The sequence below is a fragment of the Colletotrichum siamense genome (assembly GCF_013390195.1).
Source record: "Colletotrichum siamense strain Cg363 chromosome Unknown KSG_Cg363_contig06, whole genome shotgun sequence".
Taxonomy (NCBI): Eukaryota; Fungi; Ascomycota; class Sordariomycetes; order Glomerellales; family Glomerellaceae; genus Colletotrichum; species Colletotrichum siamense.
Window position 1 is genome coordinate 4,241,054 of NW_023501019.1, and position 20,307 is coordinate 4,261,360.

General features: G+C 53.4%; 9 protein-coding genes across 9 annotated transcripts; 4 read left to right on the forward strand and 5 right to left on the reverse strand.

The window, feature by feature from the left end:
• Positions 1-144: 144 nt before the first annotated feature.
• On the forward strand, positions 145-1,964 carry CGCS363_v010129 (Asparagine synthetase domain-containing protein; the record flags this gene model as incomplete). The annotated part of the gene is made up of 4 exons (XM_036641978.1): positions 145-774; positions 828-1,247; positions 1,297-1,833; positions 1,893-1,964. The coding sequence occupies 4 exons, from the start codon at positions 145-147 to the stop codon at positions 1,962-1,964; spliced, it is 1,659 nt and encodes a 552-aa protein (XP_036492908.1).
• Positions 1,965-2,974: 1,010 nt separating this feature from the next.
• On the reverse strand, positions 2,975-3,794 carry CGCS363_v010130 (uncharacterized protein; the record flags this gene model as incomplete). The annotated part of the gene is made up of 3 exons (XM_036641979.1): positions 2,975-2,982; positions 3,033-3,089; positions 3,140-3,794. The coding sequence occupies 3 exons, from the start codon at positions 3,792-3,794 to the stop codon at positions 2,975-2,977; spliced, it is 720 nt and encodes a 239-aa protein (XP_036493744.1).
• An 880-nt stretch (positions 3,795-4,674) lies between these two features.
• CGCS363_v010131 (uncharacterized protein) lies at positions 4,675-5,957 on the reverse strand (the record flags this gene model as incomplete). Its single annotated transcript, XM_036641980.1, has 2 exons — positions 4,675-5,186; positions 5,246-5,957. 2 exons carry the CDS (start codon positions 5,955-5,957, stop codon positions 4,675-4,677), a joined length of 1,224 nt encoding a protein of 407 aa, XP_036493555.1.
• Positions 5,958-6,685: 728 nt separating this feature from the next.
• Positions 6,686-7,832, forward strand: CGCS363_v010132 (uncharacterized protein; the record flags this gene model as incomplete). Its single annotated transcript, XM_036641981.1, has 2 exons — positions 6,686-7,355; positions 7,405-7,832. The coding sequence occupies 2 exons, from the start codon at positions 6,686-6,688 to the stop codon at positions 7,830-7,832; spliced, it is 1,098 nt and encodes a 365-aa protein (XP_036493554.1).
• Positions 7,833-8,105: 273 nt separating this feature from the next.
• QPCT-0 (Glutaminyl-peptide cyclotransferase) lies at positions 8,106-9,277 on the reverse strand (the record flags this gene model as incomplete). Its single annotated transcript, XM_036641982.1, has 2 exons — positions 8,106-8,583; positions 8,634-9,277. 2 exons carry the CDS (start codon positions 9,275-9,277, stop codon positions 8,106-8,108), a joined length of 1,122 nt encoding a protein of 373 aa, XP_036493553.1.
• Positions 9,278-10,107: 830 nt separating this feature from the next.
• Positions 10,108-11,877, reverse strand: patC-0 (Efflux pump patC; the record flags this gene model as incomplete). Its single annotated transcript, XM_036641983.1, has 2 exons — positions 10,108-11,182; positions 11,231-11,877. 2 exons carry the CDS (start codon positions 11,875-11,877, stop codon positions 10,108-10,110), a joined length of 1,722 nt encoding a protein of 573 aa, XP_036493552.1.
• Positions 11,878-13,544: 1,667 nt separating this feature from the next.
• On the reverse strand, positions 13,545-15,600 carry Hspa12a (Heat shock 70 kDa protein 12A; the record flags this gene model as incomplete). Its single annotated transcript, XM_036641984.1, has 6 exons — positions 13,545-13,892; positions 13,947-14,169; positions 14,217-14,323; positions 14,377-14,844; positions 14,896-15,478; positions 15,533-15,600. 6 exons carry the CDS (start codon positions 15,598-15,600, stop codon positions 13,545-13,547), a joined length of 1,797 nt encoding a protein of 598 aa, XP_036493551.1.
• A 649-nt stretch (positions 15,601-16,249) lies between these two features.
• Positions 16,250-17,808, forward strand: CGCS363_v010136 (uncharacterized protein; the record flags this gene model as incomplete). Its single annotated transcript, XM_036641985.1, has 3 exons — positions 16,250-16,270; positions 16,337-17,264; positions 17,330-17,808. The coding sequence occupies 3 exons, from the start codon at positions 16,250-16,252 to the stop codon at positions 17,806-17,808; spliced, it is 1,428 nt and encodes a 475-aa protein (XP_036493550.1).
• Positions 17,809-18,367: 559 nt separating this feature from the next.
• CGCS363_v010137 (uncharacterized protein) lies at positions 18,368-19,582 on the forward strand (the record flags this gene model as incomplete). Its single annotated transcript, XM_036641986.1, has 1 exon — positions 18,368-19,582. One exon carries the CDS (start codon positions 18,368-18,370, stop codon positions 19,580-19,582), a length of 1,215 nt encoding a protein of 404 aa, XP_036493549.1.
• Between the last annotated feature and the right edge of the window lie 725 nt (positions 19,583-20,307).

The window sequence follows — 20,307 nt, forward strand, 5'->3', positions numbered from 1 at the left end:
CGGCAGCATGGAGCAGCGTCTTTTTTCCACCACGATACTGTATTGCCTCCTAAATCACCCACAGCCTGCGCGACAGAGTTGCACGACTCTTTTCGGATCGAAAACGCGCCAGTGGTCTTGAAAAGGGCTGCATAGGGCTCCCATATGTGTGGCATTCACGTCGTCGTCTCGCGCGACGACTCCCTGGCACTTCCCACAGAAACACGCACCTGTCTCTGCAAACGCGGTCCGGACCATCTTGGTGAAGTTCGCACCCAAGCAGTACCCTCTAGCGCCGACGCGCAACCCCTGCATTTGACCTTCACATCAACGGTGCTGGCTTTGCGCGGTGACCATGTCACCAAGCAACCGTTTCGCGACGCGTCGTCGGGCTCGGTGCTGTGCTGGAACGGCGAGGCCTGGAAGATTGGAGGCAAGCCCGTTGAAGGCAACGATGGCGAGGCCGTCTTCGCCCTGTTGGTAGCGGCCAGTAGCCGCGCCGCGGGCGAAGATGCAGTGCTGGACGCGCTCCGCACGATCGAAGGGCCATTCGCGTTCGCCTATTACGACGCGTCGTCATCTCGGCTCTACTTTGGCCGCGACCGTCTCGGGAGGCGGTCATTGCTACTCAATCGAAAGGATGGATTGAGGCTGTCTAGCATCGCGGAGAGCACGTCGCTGGATTGGTCTGAGGTCGAGGCGGATGGCATCTACGTGGTTGACCTTGCATCACTTGACAGCGATCCGAATGTTCCCTTGGCACCTCGGCCTTGGTCTGATGAGGAGGAGGGTACGGTAAGTCATGGGTCACCATGGGATGGGTCTCGTTTTGCTACTTACGATGATAGGTCCTCAACATTGGTGTCTTCAACACCACAATACCGCCATCGGACGTCCCGCCGCTCACTGCGACCTCTTCATCGGTCCAGGCGCTGCGAGAACAGTTGACTGAATCGCTCAAGCTGCGCGTCTTGAACGTGCCGGAGCCACCGGCCCATGATGCAGGAAACGAGACGCGAATCTCTGTACTATTCTCAGGTGGCTTGGACTGCACGGTCCTGGCGCGCATGGCGAGTGACCTGTTGCCGCCGGAGCAAGGCATCGACCTCATCAACGTTGCTTTCGAGAACCCCCGTCTCGCGTCGAAGGCGGAGAACTCTGCCGCTGGCGTTAACCTCTACGAGGCGTGTCCCGACAGAATCACCGGCAGGAAGTCTTTCGCCGAGCTGGCCGCAGTCTGTCCGGAGCGTCGGTGGAGGTTCGTTGCCGTGAGTCCATCCAAACCGCTTCGAGCGTTCAAATTCTAATCTGGAGCAGGTCGACATTCCTTACCAAGAAGTCCTCGCCCACCGGAGCCAAGTGATCTCCCTTATGTACCCCCACAACACCGAGATGGATCTCTCTATTGCCTACGCACTGTACTTCGCCGCCCGGGGCATCGGCAAGTCCCAGAGTCACCCCTCCGACACCGCGGTCGACTACGCTACCCCCGCGAGAGTACTCCTCTCCGGCCTCGGAGCAGATGAGCTTTTTGGCGGCTACGTTCGACATGCCACGGCATTCTCAAGGAGAAGCTACCCAGGTCTGCTGGAGGAGCTCAAGCTCGACGTCGGCCGCCTCGGAAAACGCAATCTGGGTCGCGACGACAGGGCTATGGCTCACTGGAGCCGCGAGGTGCGGTTCCCGTACCTGGACGAGGACTTCGTCAGGTGGGCGATCGAGTGTCCGGTGTGGGAAAAGTGCGACTACGGCCGCGGCGAGGTGGAGGGAGAGATCGAGCCTGGGAAGAGGGTTCTGAGGCTTCTAGCGGAGGCACTCGGGATGGCTTCCGTTGCTCGGGAGAAGAAGAGAGCTGTAAGTCCCTCCCTGATGGAGAGTTGATGGAGTCAAGCAGACGGCTTACCATTAGCCAGATCCAATTCGGTTCAAGAACCGCCAAGATGGAAAGCGGAAAGACCAAGGGCACCACGCTCATCGCCCCTTGATGTTCTACTCGGGTTGCAAGTGCATCCGAAAGCTGGCTGTGATGATCCACAGATACTTCCGAGCTGGTGGTCGCCGAAGCCATGCGTCCAGCGCTGTGCGTTTCTGCATCGCAGTAACCCTTCGCAGGAAGGCATGCGCCTAGGCTCTATAAATAAGGCTACCAGCAATGACGTCGTAAAGGCAAGTCTGAGCCAGCATGCATTGATAGAGATTCAGTGGGTATGTACCACATGCCGGAATAGACCTTTTGTTTGCGTAGTGATTATGACAAGGGCAAAAAAGCAACAAGACTAGCTGGCAATATGAAGTGGATTAGAATGTAATACCTTGCAAGCCTTTTCTTTTCGGTTCCCATTTTACTTCCGACTGGTCTGCTTAGCCACGTGAGAATGGCAACAGCACCACCATCAGGGAATGAATGCTCTTTCAAATGGTTCGAAATACGGAAGGACTTCACAATACTGAACCATCAATATACATCAAGTCTCCACGACATGCACAGCTTCATCCAGCCGAATGTCCCATATCGTCCTTGCTAACCTTGTCAAGCCCATGCTCTCCGACTCCACCCATGTTGTCGGCCGTTAGTCCTCAGACGCCAGTTTTCACCGCTTGGTTCCTCAGGTACTCCAAGTGCATTTCTGTAACCGGAGAATTGGCTTTTTTTACTAAGTTTTGGACTCTGGCCTGCGTGGCTGGTAGTGGATTGCAACTCAGATGCTCCCCAGGCAGGCTGATTCTCATAGCGTTGATCGACTGTAGCAAAGCGTTGATGCTTAGCTTAATGTGAGGTACTGGCGTCTTCATCAACGCCACTTCTTGCCCCATCACTTTCTTAACTTGCTTGACAAGAGAGCCGAATACTAGAGTGTTGCACATGTATGCTGGCAAAGTCAACGATAGATTATCCAGAGCCACCCATCCTTCGGTGGCACCTGACTTCTTGCAGCTAGTACATGTTGAGCGGAAATTTTTGGTGATGTTGTACCTTGTTTTGCATTCTGGGCATTCACGGTACTGAGCCAAACCCCGGCATTTTGGCTGATTGAGCGCCACATCAGTCATACTAAAAATGGCTTTGATCATTTGGCTGACAAGCTCTTGCCTGTGCTTTGTGACTGTCTCTGAATGAAAGTCAGGGAGAAATAATTCAAAGAATTGGGAAGAGACGTACCGAGGATTCCGGGTGGCTCTAAACAGCTGTATGTGCTAAGGGCGACCCCATCGTGGCCAACTAGCTGTCCCTCGTCGTTGACCGAGGAGCTGAGAAGAAGGTCCTTTGCAAGCGAGCGGAAGTTCTCTGCATATCCGAGTTCCCAGGAAACCCAGAGAAGTATCTCGTTGCCCTTGATTGAAGAAATCTTCTTGTATGGCTTAAACCACTGAGCCGCCCACGGCCGCACTATCTTTGTCATGTCGTATTTCTCCGTCACGGCTAGCGTCTGGTACAGTTCGAATTGACTCAGTGATGTCGGCACATGCTCGAAGCAGCCGTGTATGATGCTCAGGACAAGGAACATAGCTGAGGGAAGGTCTTCGGGTAGGCTGACGCTCCAGACGGCGTCAGCAGGCCTTGACTCTGCGAAGCCACCGAAGAGCATGGTGCGGAACACTGGTGACCACCGAGAGAGTGTTCGGGAGCAGACGACGAACTCGTAGGCGACTCCATCCTCGCCAACTCTAAGGGTCAGGTCGCCAATCGGGTCGAAGCTGAAGGCCTTGCCGCACTCAATCGTCGAGGTGGCGGGCTTGAGGCACTCCCAGAAGGGTACAGGCTCGGGTTTGTCTTCCTTGACATTGGCTACACTCATGCCGTCATCATCAGACATCGTTTCTTCTCTCGACATGTTTGCGGCTTCTCTGGAATGTTGTAGAATGAGTTCGAGGTTCGATATGGGGGAAGCGGGGAAGGCGAGCTCACACGAGGCACTTTGGTCCGCAATCGGTGGTGGTCCGTGACGCGTTTGACGTTGGGCGGGTTGCCGAATCGTGCTCGGTATGGAGTCGGCGGCCGGGAAGAGTACCGTATGTAAGCCAGGAGAATCAGTAATTCCTGGGCTGTTGAGATTCACTGATCCAACAAAACAGTCGTATCTGGAACCCTTCGATAAAGCCTAGACTTGAAAAGCTTTTCTGGTCGACGGGCGTTTCCCAACGCAGGTTTGAAAACAGTAACAAAGCATGAACTTCCAGTGTCACCAGCAAGCGGGCGACCGCCGGAGAAGTGGGTCTAGGCGTGCACCAAGGCTTCGCATACAAGACCACCAGGAATGACGCCGTAAAGGCAAGCTTGAGCCAGCATGGTTGATCTCGTAGAAGGGTAGAATGGTATGTGAACGGCCTATCATACAGTGTCCAAGAACAGCATTAGAAAACAGTGGATGAATATCGGAGTTCTTTTGCCTCGTCGGCCACAAACTCTTTCATTTCTACGATTGAAACATCACCGCTGAACGACAAACAAAACCCGCTTCGAGGTCATCGGTATCAACAACCAGTTAACATTGGGCCAACGCACTTGCAATCGGGCTGGCCAGAATGATGCAATTCAATCTGTGTCTGGTCTCGGATGTACATTATTTGGCTGGGTGTCCATGAACTTGGAACTCAGCGATCTCAATCCTATCAGCGTCCCATATCGTCCTTGCTACCATCGTCACTCCAATCCCAATCCAACAAATAGACCGTACTGACACCCCATACCATGCCTTAGATGCCGGTCTTCTTCGCCTGCTTGTCCAGGTATAGGATGTGCGCATCCGTGATGGGGGCAGAGACACAGTCCACCAGCTTCTGCATTTCGTCCTTCAGCGCTGGCAGAGGATTGCACTCCTTGTGCTCTTCAGGAAGATCGATGGTCATCCCCTGTATCTCCGCGGAAAGTTTGTTAACACTTAGTAGACATTCAGGTGTGGGTGTCTCCAGAAAGGCCACATCCTTTAGGCCGAGACCTGCGACGCGCTTGGAAAGAGAGCCGAAGACCAAATCCCCACAGAGTCTTTGTGACAGATGGAAACCCTTCGTCGTTCCCCGTTTGCATTTGCATTTGATGCACCATGTTGAATGAGCAATATCACCGTGGCCGATGATGCATCCACAGGTATTGCATCGAACGGTTGGCTTTCCATTGCACAAGGGAGCTGTGTACAGTCTCTGGATCGTATTGTAGAGTAAGGTTGTGATATCACCTATCAGAACCTTTCTACCCTGTGCGATGCTCTCTGAAAAATGATAAGCTGAATGAAAAAGAAGTTGATTAGTTTGTGTTAGGGAGACATACCAAGAAGTCCAGGAGGCTGCAGGAATGGCGAATCGCTCAAACGACTCAAAGTGATTTCATCCGTCACAAGCTCTCCCTCGACATTGATCGGCTGCTGGAGCATTATGCCTCTCGCAAACCTAGAAAAGGCATCTTTGTGTCCAAGTTCCCAAGATGACCAAACGAGTGAAAATGCGTTCTGACTGTTGATAAGACTTCTTTCCTTGTAGGGAGCGAACCAGGTCGAAGCCCAAGGGTTCAATATCTTGGTCATGTCGTACTTTTCCGTGACAACTAAGACTTCGTGAAGTTGGTACTCCTTGAGCTCCCTGGTCACAAGCTGGAAATGGCCGTGAATGATGCTCAAGACGAGTAAAATGACAGAAGGGTCGTCGTCTGGAAGTTGAATGGTCCAGGCGGCGCTATCTGCAGGCTTGGATTCAGCGAAGCCTCTGAACAGCATGGCTTCAAAGACGGGCGAACTGCGGCGGAGTGTGCGCGAACAGACAAGAAAGTGGTAGGCTGAACGATTTCCGCCAACTTTGAGAGTCAAATCGCCGTGAGTATCGAAGTGGTATGCCTTGCCAACCTTGAGGGGCAACATCGCGGCCCGGAGGCCGGGCCAGAGAGGGATCACGAAGACGGGAATATGTTCGCTTCCTTCACCGCTGTGGCCGGGTATCGACGGATTGGTCACCCTGGCTACCACAAGATCAACCGAAGTATTGGGCATTGTGATTTCTGAGAGGAAGTATCAGTTATTGATCGTTGGGTGCGCGAAAATGGCCAGGCGGATGGAAGGCGAACAAGTGATATTGCTACTTACTGAGACCGCTGGCGACACGACTTCTGTGGCGTCACAACACTATTGGTGTTTTGCTGTAACCGAAAGGTTGATGTTTGCTGAAAACGCTGTAGAGCTTAGCTCGAAGGGTGAAGGGAAAAGAAGGTTCCGGGACTTTGACCCGAAGGGAAGTTGATCTCTCAAAGCCGGCTCTTTCTGTGATTCCTGTGACCGAGTAGAAGACACGTCGCGACGCAGGGATTTCAAGACCTTACAGTCGAAAATTTCAACGTGAGGACTCCTTGTGCATGGAGGGAAATTTCTCTTCTGATTTTGGAAAGGAAGGAACAGCCCGGCTGTCCAAGCCACTGCCTGCACGATGGTCTCCAGGCCTTCGACCCACCCCCACCGCACCACTCCAACTCTCACCTTCGATTCTCACCTTCGAATGTATCTTGGTTTTTACCTGGAACCTCTCCCCGACTTTTTTCTGCCTCTTGCTTTACCAATAACCTCGAGTCAACATCGGCCTTTGTAGTCGCGTTTATCGCCACATCCATCCTCGTCCTCAATACCGTTGAAGTTGATCTACTGCATCCGCCTCTCACGTTCTCTTCACAACCAACCTACCTCTCGCAAAACACATTCGTCTTCTTGGCCAATGCGACTACGTCAAGATGTCCGCTAACGGGAGGCCATGGCACTGGCTGAAGGCATCCATGGAAGCGCCGGATGCCTTTATCATGGACCCTCACGGCGACTTACGCCTGCGAATCACCGCCGGCAGCAGCAATGGCGACGAGAAAGACCACGATCAAGAGACAACTTCCGAGAACGAAATCAACACGGACGATTCGATTGAAGAGGATCATCAGTTCCTCGTCTGCTCCAGGACACTGGCCCGATCCTCTTCCGTTTTCGACAAGATGCTTTTCGGTCCCTTCGCCGAGGGACAATGCGGCAGCGACAGGACAATCGACCTCGACGACGCCATTGAGCCCATGTTTTATGTGCTCTCCATTATGCACTGCCAATGGGCACGTGTCCCGAGACGCCCTACCTTCGAGGAGCTCTTCGATCTGTTGGTCTTTACCAACAAGTACGATATGACGGGCATCCTTCGTCCTTGGGTCAACAGGTGGATGCCTCCATTCGAAAGGATCGCTGGATATAGCGACATGTCGAAAATGGCGTGGATTGCTTGGGAGATTGGTGCCGAGAAGATCTTCGCCAGGGCTATCAACAAGGCTGTACTTCAGAGTCGTGTGAATGAAGAAGGCGAGGTGTTGAATGCCGATGGCGAGCTGATGAAGACGAATGTCCATGCTGATTTAGCTGGCATCATAGGTGAGCATCAACCAAGGCATTCTGAAGACACGACTAACCAAAACGTTAGATCTCATTGCCCGAGGCAGAAAGGATATCGTATCCCGTGTTCTTGAACCTCTGCAGCAGTACGCCAAGGACATTTTGGAAATGGGGGCATGCTCCGTCATCACCGGTGACCCCGAAGAAGCCGACAAGTGCGACACCACCATGATGGGCTCCATGGTTATTGGTCTCAGCACAGCGGGAATCGGTGCTGGCCCACTGGTCTCGGGGCGAGATCTTGTCTACTTAGGAAATGCTCGTGAACTGCTCAATGCGCTCGGCGAAATGTACAATCCAACCTACAGTTTTCATCCGTGCGATCCGATTGGAGATGCTCGTGCCCTGGCATACAACATTGTCAACGTCGATCTAATGCCCTCGCCGGTAACTAAGAACCAGCGGGAGCGTCTTGAAAAGCGGGCCAGAATCAGTGGTTGGACGCGCGAGGACTGAAGGATCATGTCAGGGAAGGAATCAAGAACAGCTGAACTGGTGACAGAGAACGAACAATACCGAGGAATCGTGCGTGTGATTGGATGACCGTCATAAATATTGGGTGGCACCACGGTCTCGTTCGCTTGGGTTTGCGTATTTCCAGCCATAAGCATGAGCTGTGAAACAGGCATGTGGGAAGCATAATGTACGAGTAACCATGAACATCTCTACCTCAATCCGTCACAGTCTCAATGATTACTCAAAACAATCCATGAAATTCCTATGATATACTTATGCAGCGTCTTCAGGCATTACTTCGCTCATGTCAAGCCACTCCATGGTAAACGCCGTCACAATCCTCGTCCAGTCCCTTACTGTCGGCATGTCTAGGTGCTCACCGTCGTCCTCCGGCCTGTGCCATACGTTAGGGAACGGCGATGGGATCATGTGGAGAATGTTGACGCCCTTCGCCATGAAGGGGACGTGATCATCACCAATCCCGCTACGTCCAAATCGCGCCGGGTCCTTTTCGGCGTCATTCAAGAAAGGGATGGTGGGCTTGGTCTCCAGGATGCCGAGATCGCGCATGCGCTTCTCGAGCTTGGCCATGCTCTTGTACGCCCAGTGAGTCGTCTGGAAGTACGACGGGACCTGCGGGTTGGCTGAGCCCAGGAGGTCGAGTAAAACGAAAATGCTGATCTGCTCGAGGGGGTTCTTGTAGTGAGACATGGCTGGGTTGTATGTTTTCTCCCACTCATCTGCCAATGACCTACTTCATGTCAGCTCATAACCTTTCATCCAGAGACCTCCTGAACTCACCTCGCACCGTACAACGAGTCGGTATCCGTCCACGCTTTGAACGCCTCCTCGCCGTCCAACAACAGAATCTGCAGTCCCATGTCCTGGGGCACCGTCCCGCCATTCTCACCAAGCGCCACCATCTCATCATACATCTGAGTCAGGTACGGATCAACCGCCTTCGCAATGTGCATCAGCATCGCACACGGCGCCGCGCTGTCCGTCGCGCCAATGAAGCCCTCGGGCTCGATCTTGCTGTCATAATGAGCCACGAGGGTGAACCAGTTGGCCTGTCCTAGCTTGTTCCACGGCGGCTCGCGGCGGAAGATGAGATTCTGGAACGGGATCTGCTTGTCTCCCGTGGCGGGCGTCGTGCCGGTTGAGTTCTGCCACTCAATTGACCACTTGGGCAGCTCCTTTCTCCAGAAGTTGACAAAGTGCTCCTGGGTCTTGACCTGGCCGGGCGTGCCTGGCACACGCGGAATGAGGATGGGGGCGAGCAACGGGCCGTTGTGGATGTCGAAGTCGGCCTCATTGATTGTGATGTTGCGCAGCGCGGTGTCCGAAAGGTTCATGTAGGCGCGGACAGAGGCGGCGAACAGGAGGTGCAGCAAGGCTGACAGCCAGAGATGGCCGCCTCCTCTCACCAAAGGGAGGCCGGCCATGGCGGGCTGTGATGGGGACAGCAGACGCGATGGGATCCTCCTCGGGTTCTCATGAACTCATGCTGCGCCCTTCGATGAACAGGAAAGTGAGCCGATGTGTGCGCACGCGTGCGGGATTGGTGGTTCGGTTGATTGATGAGTCGGCGACGGAAGTCCGACGATTTGGATGAGAGTCGTGGCGATGGGTTTTGAGATTCCGAAGAGGTGTCAACTTTTGGACGTTCCCCCGACCGAGGAAGGGATGGCCCAAAGAGGTTAGAGCGAAACTCTCCTGCAACGCACCTCCAAAGGACCCCTGGCTGGTGTTTTAAAACAGTGGGTCTGAGCTGATTAGTAAGGTCGTTTGGAGGCAGGGACCTGTTCCTCGGTCGTTCGGCGCACCTCCACCTGCCTCCAGTCGCCTCCACATCGGCCCGTCGCGCACGTGCCTTCGCGAGCGCGTTTCTGTCCAGCTGTCGCGATCAGGTCCGAAGCATCTGTATCTTGAGCGCGAACTAGCAATAGTGCGTCCTTCGAGCCTGCCACACAGGAACGCGAACATCCCGAGTCCCTCGTTAGCCTCTGACAATGGAAGTCGGCACGTGTGGAAGTTTATCTGGGTCCAAGGGGCTAAGGCCAAACGCCAGCCCACCTCCTTGACTCCTGTCAAAGGGAGCACGATCTTCATGTCGACGCAGGGAGTCATGACAAACAAGCTAATCCAGTATCGTAGGTATCATATGCCATCAATTCTATATCAAATCTTTCAAAGCATTCCCCCGTTCTTTCTCATCGTGATCAACATGAAACCCGAACTCTCCCAAACGCGGCCATGGACGTCTTCATCTACTTCAAGCACCACCACCCGCCGGCTTCATGAACAAGCGTTCCCTCTTGCAGAGCAAGCTGCTCACAAGAACCACTGCGCCAGCGACGATCACCAAGATGTACGGCAGGTTCAACGCCTCGACGATAGCATCCAGGATCTCAGCCTGCATGTCCGGAGGCAAAGTTTGAACAAAGTCTCCTCCAACACCAGCAATGGCAAGCTGGATTTGCTCCTCCGGGACGGTATCCGGCAGAATCTCCGTCAGCCGCTTCTCGGCCCTGTTCAAGAACACAGCATTGCCGACCGCCAAGGCAATGTTGATACCACTCGTCTGGGCCAGTGCCATCATTGACGACGCTACGGCGGCCATCTCCTCTGGCACGCTGGCTTGCGCGATGGAGAAGCCCGCCTGGGTGAACGTTCCGACACCGGCTCCGAGCATGGCCGAGGCTCCATATACCCAAGCCGTGCTTGTACTCGGCTCGACAACGTACATCAGCGACGACGCAGCGACGACAATCGCTCCGCCGACCGTGAACCAGGGGAAGTACAGCCCACCAGATGGATGCGACAGCACGCCGCCCTGGAGAAGCGTGACGAAGACCGCGAGGATGATGAATGGAAGCAGACGCACAGCAGCGTCAATGGCGCTGTCGCCGCGCGTGAACTGGAAGAAGACGGGGATGAAGTACACCGGCACGAAGATGGCACAGCCGCCGGACGCGGTGATGCAGAACATGAGGATGATGGTGCGGTAGTACTTCCTTGACACGATCAGCTCAACGGGAAAGAGGCGACGTTCCTTGGTGGTACCGATGCAGTATGCTTGTTGGAGGCCAAAGACGATGAAGAGCACGCCAGCGACGACGAACAGGGCGATCTCCTGGCCGGAGTCCCAGTCGTACATGACGCCGCCGAAGCTGATGCCCATGGTGAAGCAAATGATGGCACCGAGCATGAGAGGAGCACCAACCCAGTCAATCTCCTTGAGACGCTGCCACAGGGAAGCGCCGGGCTGGGGATCGGGAGAGGGAAGCATCCAGAGGTACACCGGTGCAGCGAGACCTCCAATGGGAAGGTTGATGTAGAAAGCCCATCTGCCCTGATGTCAGTAGATGAAGCTTATCGTCATGCAGGAAACTTACCGCCATGTCGCCCCCGAGTCGGCAAATGCACCACCAACAACAGGGCCCAAGACAGTTCCCAAACCCCATGTCAACCCGATGGAAGCAAGATACGCAGGCCGCTCCTGGATCGTCGTAGTGGCCGCAATCAGCGTCATCACCCCGAGATACATGCCCACGCCACCAAGACCGCACAGCGCACGCCCAACGATGAGAGCATTCATCGTCGGCGCAGCACCACACACCGCGCTGCCCACCTCGAACACGACGACACTCCCGATGTACAGCCACTTGGGCTTGAGATGCGAGTACAGCTGCCCGAAGAGCAAGTTCGTCGACGTGGCAGCCATGATGAAGGCGACAGCCAGCCACGCAATGTCCGTGATGGCATCGAACTGCAGCACGATCTGCGGCTGTACGTCCGCTACGACGGTGTTGTCAAGCGCGAAGAGGAAGGTCGAGGACAGGATGGCGAAGACGACGATGATCCAGCGGATGCCGGTCACGGTGCGGACGGGCTCCGAGGTTGTCTCCTTTGTGGCGCCGCGCTCTGTGTCGGTGTTATCCCCTGAGACGGGTCCCTTGGTGGAGGCATTGTCGGCCTCAGCTTTCTCCAGGGGGCCGCCCGTGGGTGGAGTGACTGGCTGCTTCTCGGTTTCGACGGCCATGATGTCGGTATAGGATGGAGATGAGACAGAGCGAGGGTCTCGGGAGGCTGGCTTGTCGTTCAGCTGGATCGAAGTGAACCGGCAGCCTGGGACACGGCGCGCCCATATATCACCTCCCTCGCCCACCATGAGGCCATCAGGCAAGCTGTCAGCCCAATCTCACGGCCTCGGAATGGGATCATCAGTGTCGTAAGCTGCAGATTGTTCTTGGCTCGTCCACCCGGTCGTCCTCAGTCATTGCACCAAGTCAGCTTCTAACGCGTGCCCAATTCGCCAGCTGGGCTCGAACAGCCTCGTCATCCCCGACCTATCGACGAAGGAGACGTCTCTAACCCTCATATGGTTGCCTCTTTCAGGCAAGCAAGCCCCGAACAACACTCTTCAGGCCATGAAAGCTGCGTGGAGATAAGATCAAAGAAAGCCCATCCCATTCACATATCCGCCCTCAAAGACTGCCTGCCAAAGGCCGCTGCCTACCGAGTGCCTCACAACGCAAAGATACGAGAGCTGCATGAACCCATCCCACCACTTCAGCCAAATCCAAATCATATCCCTAACCCGTCGCATTCGGCCCAACCACCCACCCGGTTGGCCGCCTTTTCTCAGAAACCCTTGACCCGAATTTGCGAAAAGGACCACCTTCAAAACCTAACGCTGACGTCTTGCATCCCAGAAACGCCACAAATGGTGACTCCCAATCCGCACGCACCAACCAGACGCATGACAAACAGCCCTACGGAGACTCCCTCCCGGGACGCGATATCGTGGTCCAATCGTGGCCGTTGAGGCTGAGATAAGCTCGAGCAAACGTGGACAGCACACCGACGCCATAGCTTTGTATCGAACCTCTATCACCGGCAGCCTCGGAGTTTGCCATGAGCTGCTGGAATTTGACGGCGTATTCTTGTCCAATCCTCTCTATTGCTGTCGTCCATCGTGCCCTTTTGCGTTTCGCCAAGACCATCTCCGAAGCGCCAGCGACCGTCCGTCAGCAAGCGCATCAAATAATATGCTCACCAGCCGTCAATATTGCAGCACGTCAATCTCTCCGAATCAGCCGCTGCGCTGGTCTAGACCCAAACGGGACGCACGTAATGTCAGACCAATCGCAGACACGCATACCGGCCCTCTGAATGCGTGACGCTGTAACCTGCAGTTGTTTCTTTCAACCGCGAACACATGACATGCGCGTGGTGCTGACCCGGAACAGCGGTCATTGGCTCTTCACAGCTAACGGCTGTCGGGCTTGTGTGACATGATTCACCTAGGATGGTGCTGACATAGGCTACTGCAAATCAGCCTGTCGTCTAGAAGCGAATGCTTATTTGCTGGGCCGTTATGGTCAGTAAGAACATCATTCGATGGTTCAATGCGCCTTACGCTTTTCAAACAGCGAAGTAGTATTTGAAGAATGCCAAGGCCATCACTTCACCATGACTTTCAGCCACGTAGCTAGAGCAAAAATCAAAACTTTTCAGTGCTATGGACTATCTTCTGCCCAAAATCCTGCGTGCTGCAATGATCCATCTCGCGATATGGCCATTTATGTGGCGCTACATCCTTCGCGTAGAAAATCCTCCCCGTTCCTCAAAATGCAAGCAAATATCAACGTCTTATGCGACGTCTCGTAAGCAAATTTCGTAAGTTGAAGAGAACCAGTCTCCCTTTCAGTCATCCTCCTCCGTCTTGAAGATCACCGAGACATTCTGAGCACCGACTTGATTTCCATCTTGAAGGACCGCGAAGTCGACACTGCTTCCAGAGCAAGTCATCTCGACATTGAACTCCAGCCTGCGAAATACCTTGCCTGTGGGGCTCGTGTAGCGCTTCAAAGACTTCAAGTCGATCTTCTTAGTCCACGTGATGGTGCAAAGCTCATCGACCTCCTTGTTGAATGTCGCGGGCACAGGCCAAGCAGAAGTGGCGTAAATGGTCTCGGAGACTTTCTTCGGGGTCGTCTCCAGCAGGCGGTAAAAGCTATGATTGACTGGATCCACAATTGAAACATCGGTACCCTGTAGATGAGAATTAGTATACATTATTTCTGAGAATCATTTCCAAGGCCTTACCTGTTCAAGGAACCACTCCATCTGGTCTCTCGCCTTCCACTTATGTTCATTCGTGCACCAGTACTTGTCCTTGGGATCATGTACACCGAATTTGAAGGGGGTTGAGTACCTGATACCGTAGCTTCTGCGGGAAATTCTTGAAGCGATACCGACTGAGAGACCAGGTGCAAGGTTGCGAGCAGTCAAACCACTGATGACTGCACCGCGGCTGATGGCACTCCAACTACCAATGCGTTAGTGACGAGACACATCATAGGTCAATTTCCTTACGGTTTGTTGCCTGATCCTTGGAGAATCTCGATTCCTTTACCAATGATATCCTGAAGACGCGTCCGAAGGTAGATGCATCTACCGAAACCTCCAACCAAGATGATTTTCTGCAGTTTGATATTAGTACCCAACGGAAAACAATATCAACAGTTTCTCATACCTTGGGCTTCTTGTCTGTCTTTTTCAGGACAGCCCCAATCTGCTTCTGGACCAGCTCCGCTGTCTGGTCAATGATAGGATCGAAGACTGTAAGGAGGTCATCGCGGCTGAGAACCAGGTTCTGCTTGCGCTTCACTCCACGCTTTGAGGTGCCCGGAACGCGGCACTCAGAAGGCAGACCAAAAGAGAACTTATCACTCTGACCGTAGAAGCCGGTCTTAATGCCATTCTCCCAATCGTCGTTGAGAAGCTTCTTGGCTTCGTTCTTGGGCACATTGGCCCACGCCTCAGGTGTAACCTTCGTCTTGATGAGCTCAATGAAAGCTTCATCAAGGAAGACACCTCCGCAAAGTTCGCCATCCCCTTCGACTGCTTCACGAACCACGAAAGGTTCCATGCTGAGAATCTCATAGCTGATGAGGTCAACTGTACCACCTCCAGCATCGCACACAATGATGTGGTCACCAACCTAATAGTCGAGGTTAGAAAGACAGTGCACCACGTTTCAAGGGCTTCTCACGGAAATGTTGGGTCTTTTTTTTAAGTCCCGAACGGTTGCCAGAGCAGCAGCTTCAGGCTCAGAGATAAAGGACAAAGTTGTTTCGCCAGCAGGGCGTTCTTTCAAGATGCCCGCGCCCTCAACAGCCCTGCGCATCCGGGCCTTGGCATAATCCGGCCAAATAGCCGGAAGAGTGATGACGACCTGTAAGCGGCACATATCAACAAAGTCTTGACCATGTGAGGTAATGATGCATTCGACTGCATGGTCCCAGAAACGGGTGAGGTACGCGCTGATGACCTCAACAGGGTCCTTATTTTCTTCTTCCACCATCTTCCGAGCAGCAGCAATCTGCGGGGAGTCCTTCACCTTGTTGGGAAGGTCCTTCTCGTCTACCAGCAAAAGCTTGAACCATCTCATAGGCTCTTGCTTGGCGTTCGGGGGGATGCCATAACCCCAAGAAACGGTTCCGCGCTTTCCAGGAAATAGAATGGCAGAGGGTGCTTTCTCTTTGTCGGAGTTGAGGTTCAGCTTGGATTCCCATCGACTGATCACCTGAATTTCCTCGGGCTCTCTTGAGTGTGCGAAGCTTGCACCTGAGAAACTGCGTCAAGCATCAGTAGTGAGTTCCGGGAAGAGATCTTGCCATGAAACCCACGTAGTCCCAAAGTCTATGCCAACGATGATGACATGCTCATCGTCGTCGTCGCTTGAGTCGTTGGCCATTTTGGCAAGTGCGCTAAGCGGGAAGAGAGTCAGTCAGCTAACAGCGCCATATGTTGACAGATGAGCACTGGTGTCGGAGAGCATTCGACAAAGGCGAGATTTTGCACGTGTAGAGAAAATATATGCTTAAGGTGAAGCTTCATGAACTTACATACCTTATAGGCTGTTCTAGATGGAAGTATCCAGGCAGAGTAGGTGATTGTGAAAGCACTTGGTGATGTTGTGAAGAAGAGAGAGGGTGGTGGAGGGAAAGAAGAAAAAAAGCATAAAGATCAGATTTAAGTAGTAAGAGGGTGGAGAAAATTTGGTGGGTTTGTCTAGGTAGTCAGGAAAGAGCGCCTAGGCATCTAAAATGGAATTAATAAGTGAATAGAGAAGGTGTTCCTGCCTTTTGAGTGTTTTAAGCGAATGTAAATAGCCTCAATACGAGAAAGAGCTACCCCATCACTTATGGTTATCAGGCAGGAATGGAGGCTAACCTAGAACGCAACTTCTAGATTTGGCTAGCTAGTACAGAGTGCCCCGAAATCTTCCGGATAAATATCCTCCTTCCCCTCGCCTTTACAATATCTTCTCTTCTTTTCTTCCAACCCTCCATCTTTCACAAACAGCTAACTCACACTCAACAGTGGAGTAATACAAAGACACCATGGACTCAAAGGTGAAGAAGGTGAGCCTCAACATGATTGTCATTTTGAAACGGAAGGTGAAACATCTGCTCACCATCTAATTCCAGGAAGAGCAAGACCCTACGTCTTCACTAGACCGAATTCCATCCATTCCCCCAGAGGGAAAGCCTCAAGGGAAGAGCCTCACCGCTTCTGACACTCCTCCCACGCATCAGCAATCCCAGGCAAACCATTGCTCCGGCAAGAAGGATGCCTCAAAGATCATCCGCGGAAAGAACAAGACGATCAACAAACAGCGAAGAAAGATCAAGCAGCTCGGAAGAAAGCTCGAGGAGGTCAAGAAATACCGTCCAGCGGGACAAGACGCAAGAAACGCACGCCTTCGAGCGGAGCTCGACAGACTCAACAATGAGTTGACATCGAAAGAGGAGAAAATGAGAGGTGATCAGGAGTACGAGTCATATCTTGAGACATCTATCAGCTATTATCGTGGATTGCTTGACGAAGCCGACGAAAAGCACCTGCAGGAAGCTCAGAGAACTCAGGATCTGGAGGAACAAATTTCGCAACAGGAGGCAGGATACCAAGGGGCAATTCAGAAGCTCCGGGCAGACATCTTGAATCTCCAGAATAACAACAAGAAGCTCAAGTCCCAGCTGATGGAAAAGAAGGCGCTCATCGCAAAGGCCAAGTCGCTCGCAAGCACAAGCAAGGTCTCAGACGACGCGATTCTGAGTCTTTGGAAGAAGATGAAGTACAGCATCCAAAACATAGCCTCTACGATCCTTACGGAGTGTCCTTCATGGGAAGAGATTGAAGCCAACATCAAAGCCCCAGGTTGCTTGCTCAGCATATTGAGTAAACGCATTTATGGCTTTCTCCAAGACGAAGACACAAGATCCAGTGTTGTCGAGCTACTCATCTGGGACATGCTCTTGCGAGAAGTCTTCAAGCCATTCTCGCAGACGCTCTCAGGCGTGTGCTGGGGCGGTCTAGAGGGCGAATGCTTCTCTATCATGGTGGAGGGAATGGCAGGTAAGTTGACCACTGCTTGAAGATTGCCCATACCATGAACTTTGGACTAACAGTTTCCAATCAAGGCAATGCCTTGAAGAAGGGCGCAGACGCTAGATCGTTCTTCAAGTGGAAAGCTGAAGGAGGCAGAATGATTGACGATATGATCGGAGTCGACAAACAGAAGCTTAAGCAAGTTGCCGACGACCATGCTGCAATCTTCTACCTTTTTGTGCCTCGATACGGAGCTCACCAAAATAACGCTATGGACAGACTCTTCAAGAACCTTTGCAAGGTCATCGAAGATGCACTGACTCTTCATGGCATCTTCATGGCGTCCAAGGCACATTTCATGCTAGACCGGCCCCACGCTCCAAGTCGTGGCCGCCTCACCCGTTACGACTCTGACTGGATGGAAGCTGAGTCCTGGGTCAACGAACCTTTAGACAACCGGAACTCTCTGAAGTTCCCCATTTCTCCTGGTATCGTCAAGTACGGCACAGCGGATGGAGAACACTACGACCAGCAACTTCGATTGGTCAAGGCTCGTGTTGCTTGCAACTGAGAAATACTGGCTTGGACTTTTCATTTCTTTCTACAGCATCCGTTTGAGAGGATGCTCATTTGCAGCAAGGTTGCATATCATCCCATCGCGATTGGGAAATAATTTTTCAGGGAAGCGCAACGAGACAGCAACATAGCACTTGGCATCAGATAACATCATAGACAATTGCAAATCACGTATTCTTACATGCTGTGCTGCATTTCGAAATGACCCGGGGAAAAGTTCATGATGATGCGTTGAATTTATTGCGAGGTGACTGGATACAAACCTTGCATGCTCATGTCGGGACCTTTTGGACTCTGGGACAAACGCATAAGAAAAGATAGGTATGTGGACATCTTTTCAGGTTGTCAATGTCTGAAACTTGAGAGGCTATCAAGGTCGCCGCTTTTTCCTTCACCATCTTGGTCTCGTCCGTTTCCGAAAGCATTGCCACTTGAACTATATGACTACTGCCTCGCACTTGAAAATACCACCAGCGAAGATCTTCCAAAATCGCTTCCAAACCCAACCGTCTCGCATAATTCTCATTTCCCGCCTGTCACACTTGCCGCCCACCATGAACACAACCACCATCAACCCCTCCTCTCCCTCCAGGGAGCTTCTCACGCAATACCTCTCCCTCACCACCCACCTCTCGCCCTCCTCCGCGCCCCTCACACACGAACACCAAACCGACGACACCTCCAACACCGCCGACGCCGCAGAAATAGGCGAAGGTTGCTGCGCCACAATCTACGCCCTCTCCCCCTCCTCCATCGCCAAAGTCGCGAAGCCCAACAAGCAAAACGAGCTCTGGAACGATTTCGGCGCGCACCTATCCGTCTACGAGGCCATCTCCGCGATACCCACCGCCACACTCGTGCCCAAGCCAGCGTACTACCTCCACGCACAAGACGTAACCACCTGGCGCGCGGCGCAGGCCAGGAAGATACCCGGCGGTGAGCCGAACGACGTCCTCTGCGCTGAGCGCATCCCGCCCCTGCCGCGGGCCATCCGCAGATCCCTTGTCGACGTATTCTGCCCGAAAGAACAGACGGCGGAGGTGCTCGAGAACAAGAAGAATGACGCTTGTCTGGTGAGGTTGTACCTCGGACGCAGGCGGCCGAGCAGCCCCCACGCACAAGGCAAGTTCTCCCTGCGAAATTTCGAGCTTACACTCGACAAGATGGAGCTGCTCGGCCTGAACGCGATGCAGTTCGTCGCGCCTATAGCGGAGGCTTTGGCGGCGGTGCACTGGCAGGCGGGGAGCGACGGGCGCGACATCGAGTTCGTGCTCGGTGGCCCGCCGGAAAGGAGGATCTCTGCCGAGGGTTTTAGAGTGCTTGACAGCAATGTTCACACGCAGAGGATCACGACGTGGAGGAAGGCGGGGACGGTGGACGGGGTAGCGGGCTTGCAGCAGAGGAGCGTCTGCGTCTGGTTGTTGGATTTTAACCAGTGTTCTAGGATCAAGGCGGATGCGCAAGGGGTTCAGATGGCGGCGAACGCATATTGGGAAAATGATCCGTATTATCCACGGCCCACAAAGGACGGCGACAATGACAGCACCGAGGGAAAGATCTGGAGGGAATTCAAGAGGGTGTATTTGGCAAAGGGTAGGGCGATACTTGGAGAGGGCGCTACGCAGCCGGTGGGCTTCATTGACTCTCTTGAAGCCAGAGGACAAGAGAGACAGCAGGGCTTGGTCATGGCTGGGCCCCCCAAGGCAGCAAGCACTGGGCCAGGGAGTAGCTCCAAGAAAAAGAAAGGCAGGGAGTATGTCGGTTTCTGATCAGGATCAATCGCCGCACGACAACACAGGAAGATGGCCCGAGAAAGGACACCAGGACCCGGCATCACGGGTAGACGGTGACAAACATCGACGTTGGTGGTCAAACCAAGCACCGTCCGACCCCGGATTCCCACTCCCGATCCCCCACGCCGAGTCGGTGCCGGCCGATGATGTCCCACTGCGATGATAGGACCAGACCCCGGTCTCGCGCCATCGAAACGGCGCTTATCTCCGCTCGCGGCGAGCCCTGGCTCCCCCATCTCACTTACCCCAGCGGTTGTTCGCCTGTAGATCCATCGCGGATGGTCCCCTCACCAAGCGCGTCATAGAATAGCCTGGCAATTGCCGAAAAATATCGTGCAAAATTTCTCTTCCCTCGTGCCAAAGACTTCACCCGAGACATGTGTTCGCGACCAAACTGAGAGTTTCTTCTAGTTTGCAATCTTGGACTTGCCCGTTGCCCGCCCAGACTCTCGAGATCGCGCAGTGCAATGACTTCGTCACCTGCTCTAATCAATTAGCCTCCCCAACGGACTTCCGCGCGAGCGCTAACAAGCGGGAATTTCTCTCAAAGATAACGGCCTTTGAATGTGTTCCCTTTTGCGAAGGTTTTCATCACAAAAGAGTATTTGAAGCGGCTCTCAAAGGATTCGTTCTGCCGCTGTTCTACGGCGCAAGACGCAAGATGTTGGAGAAGCGAAACTCTGCTGATGGCGGAGGTGGTG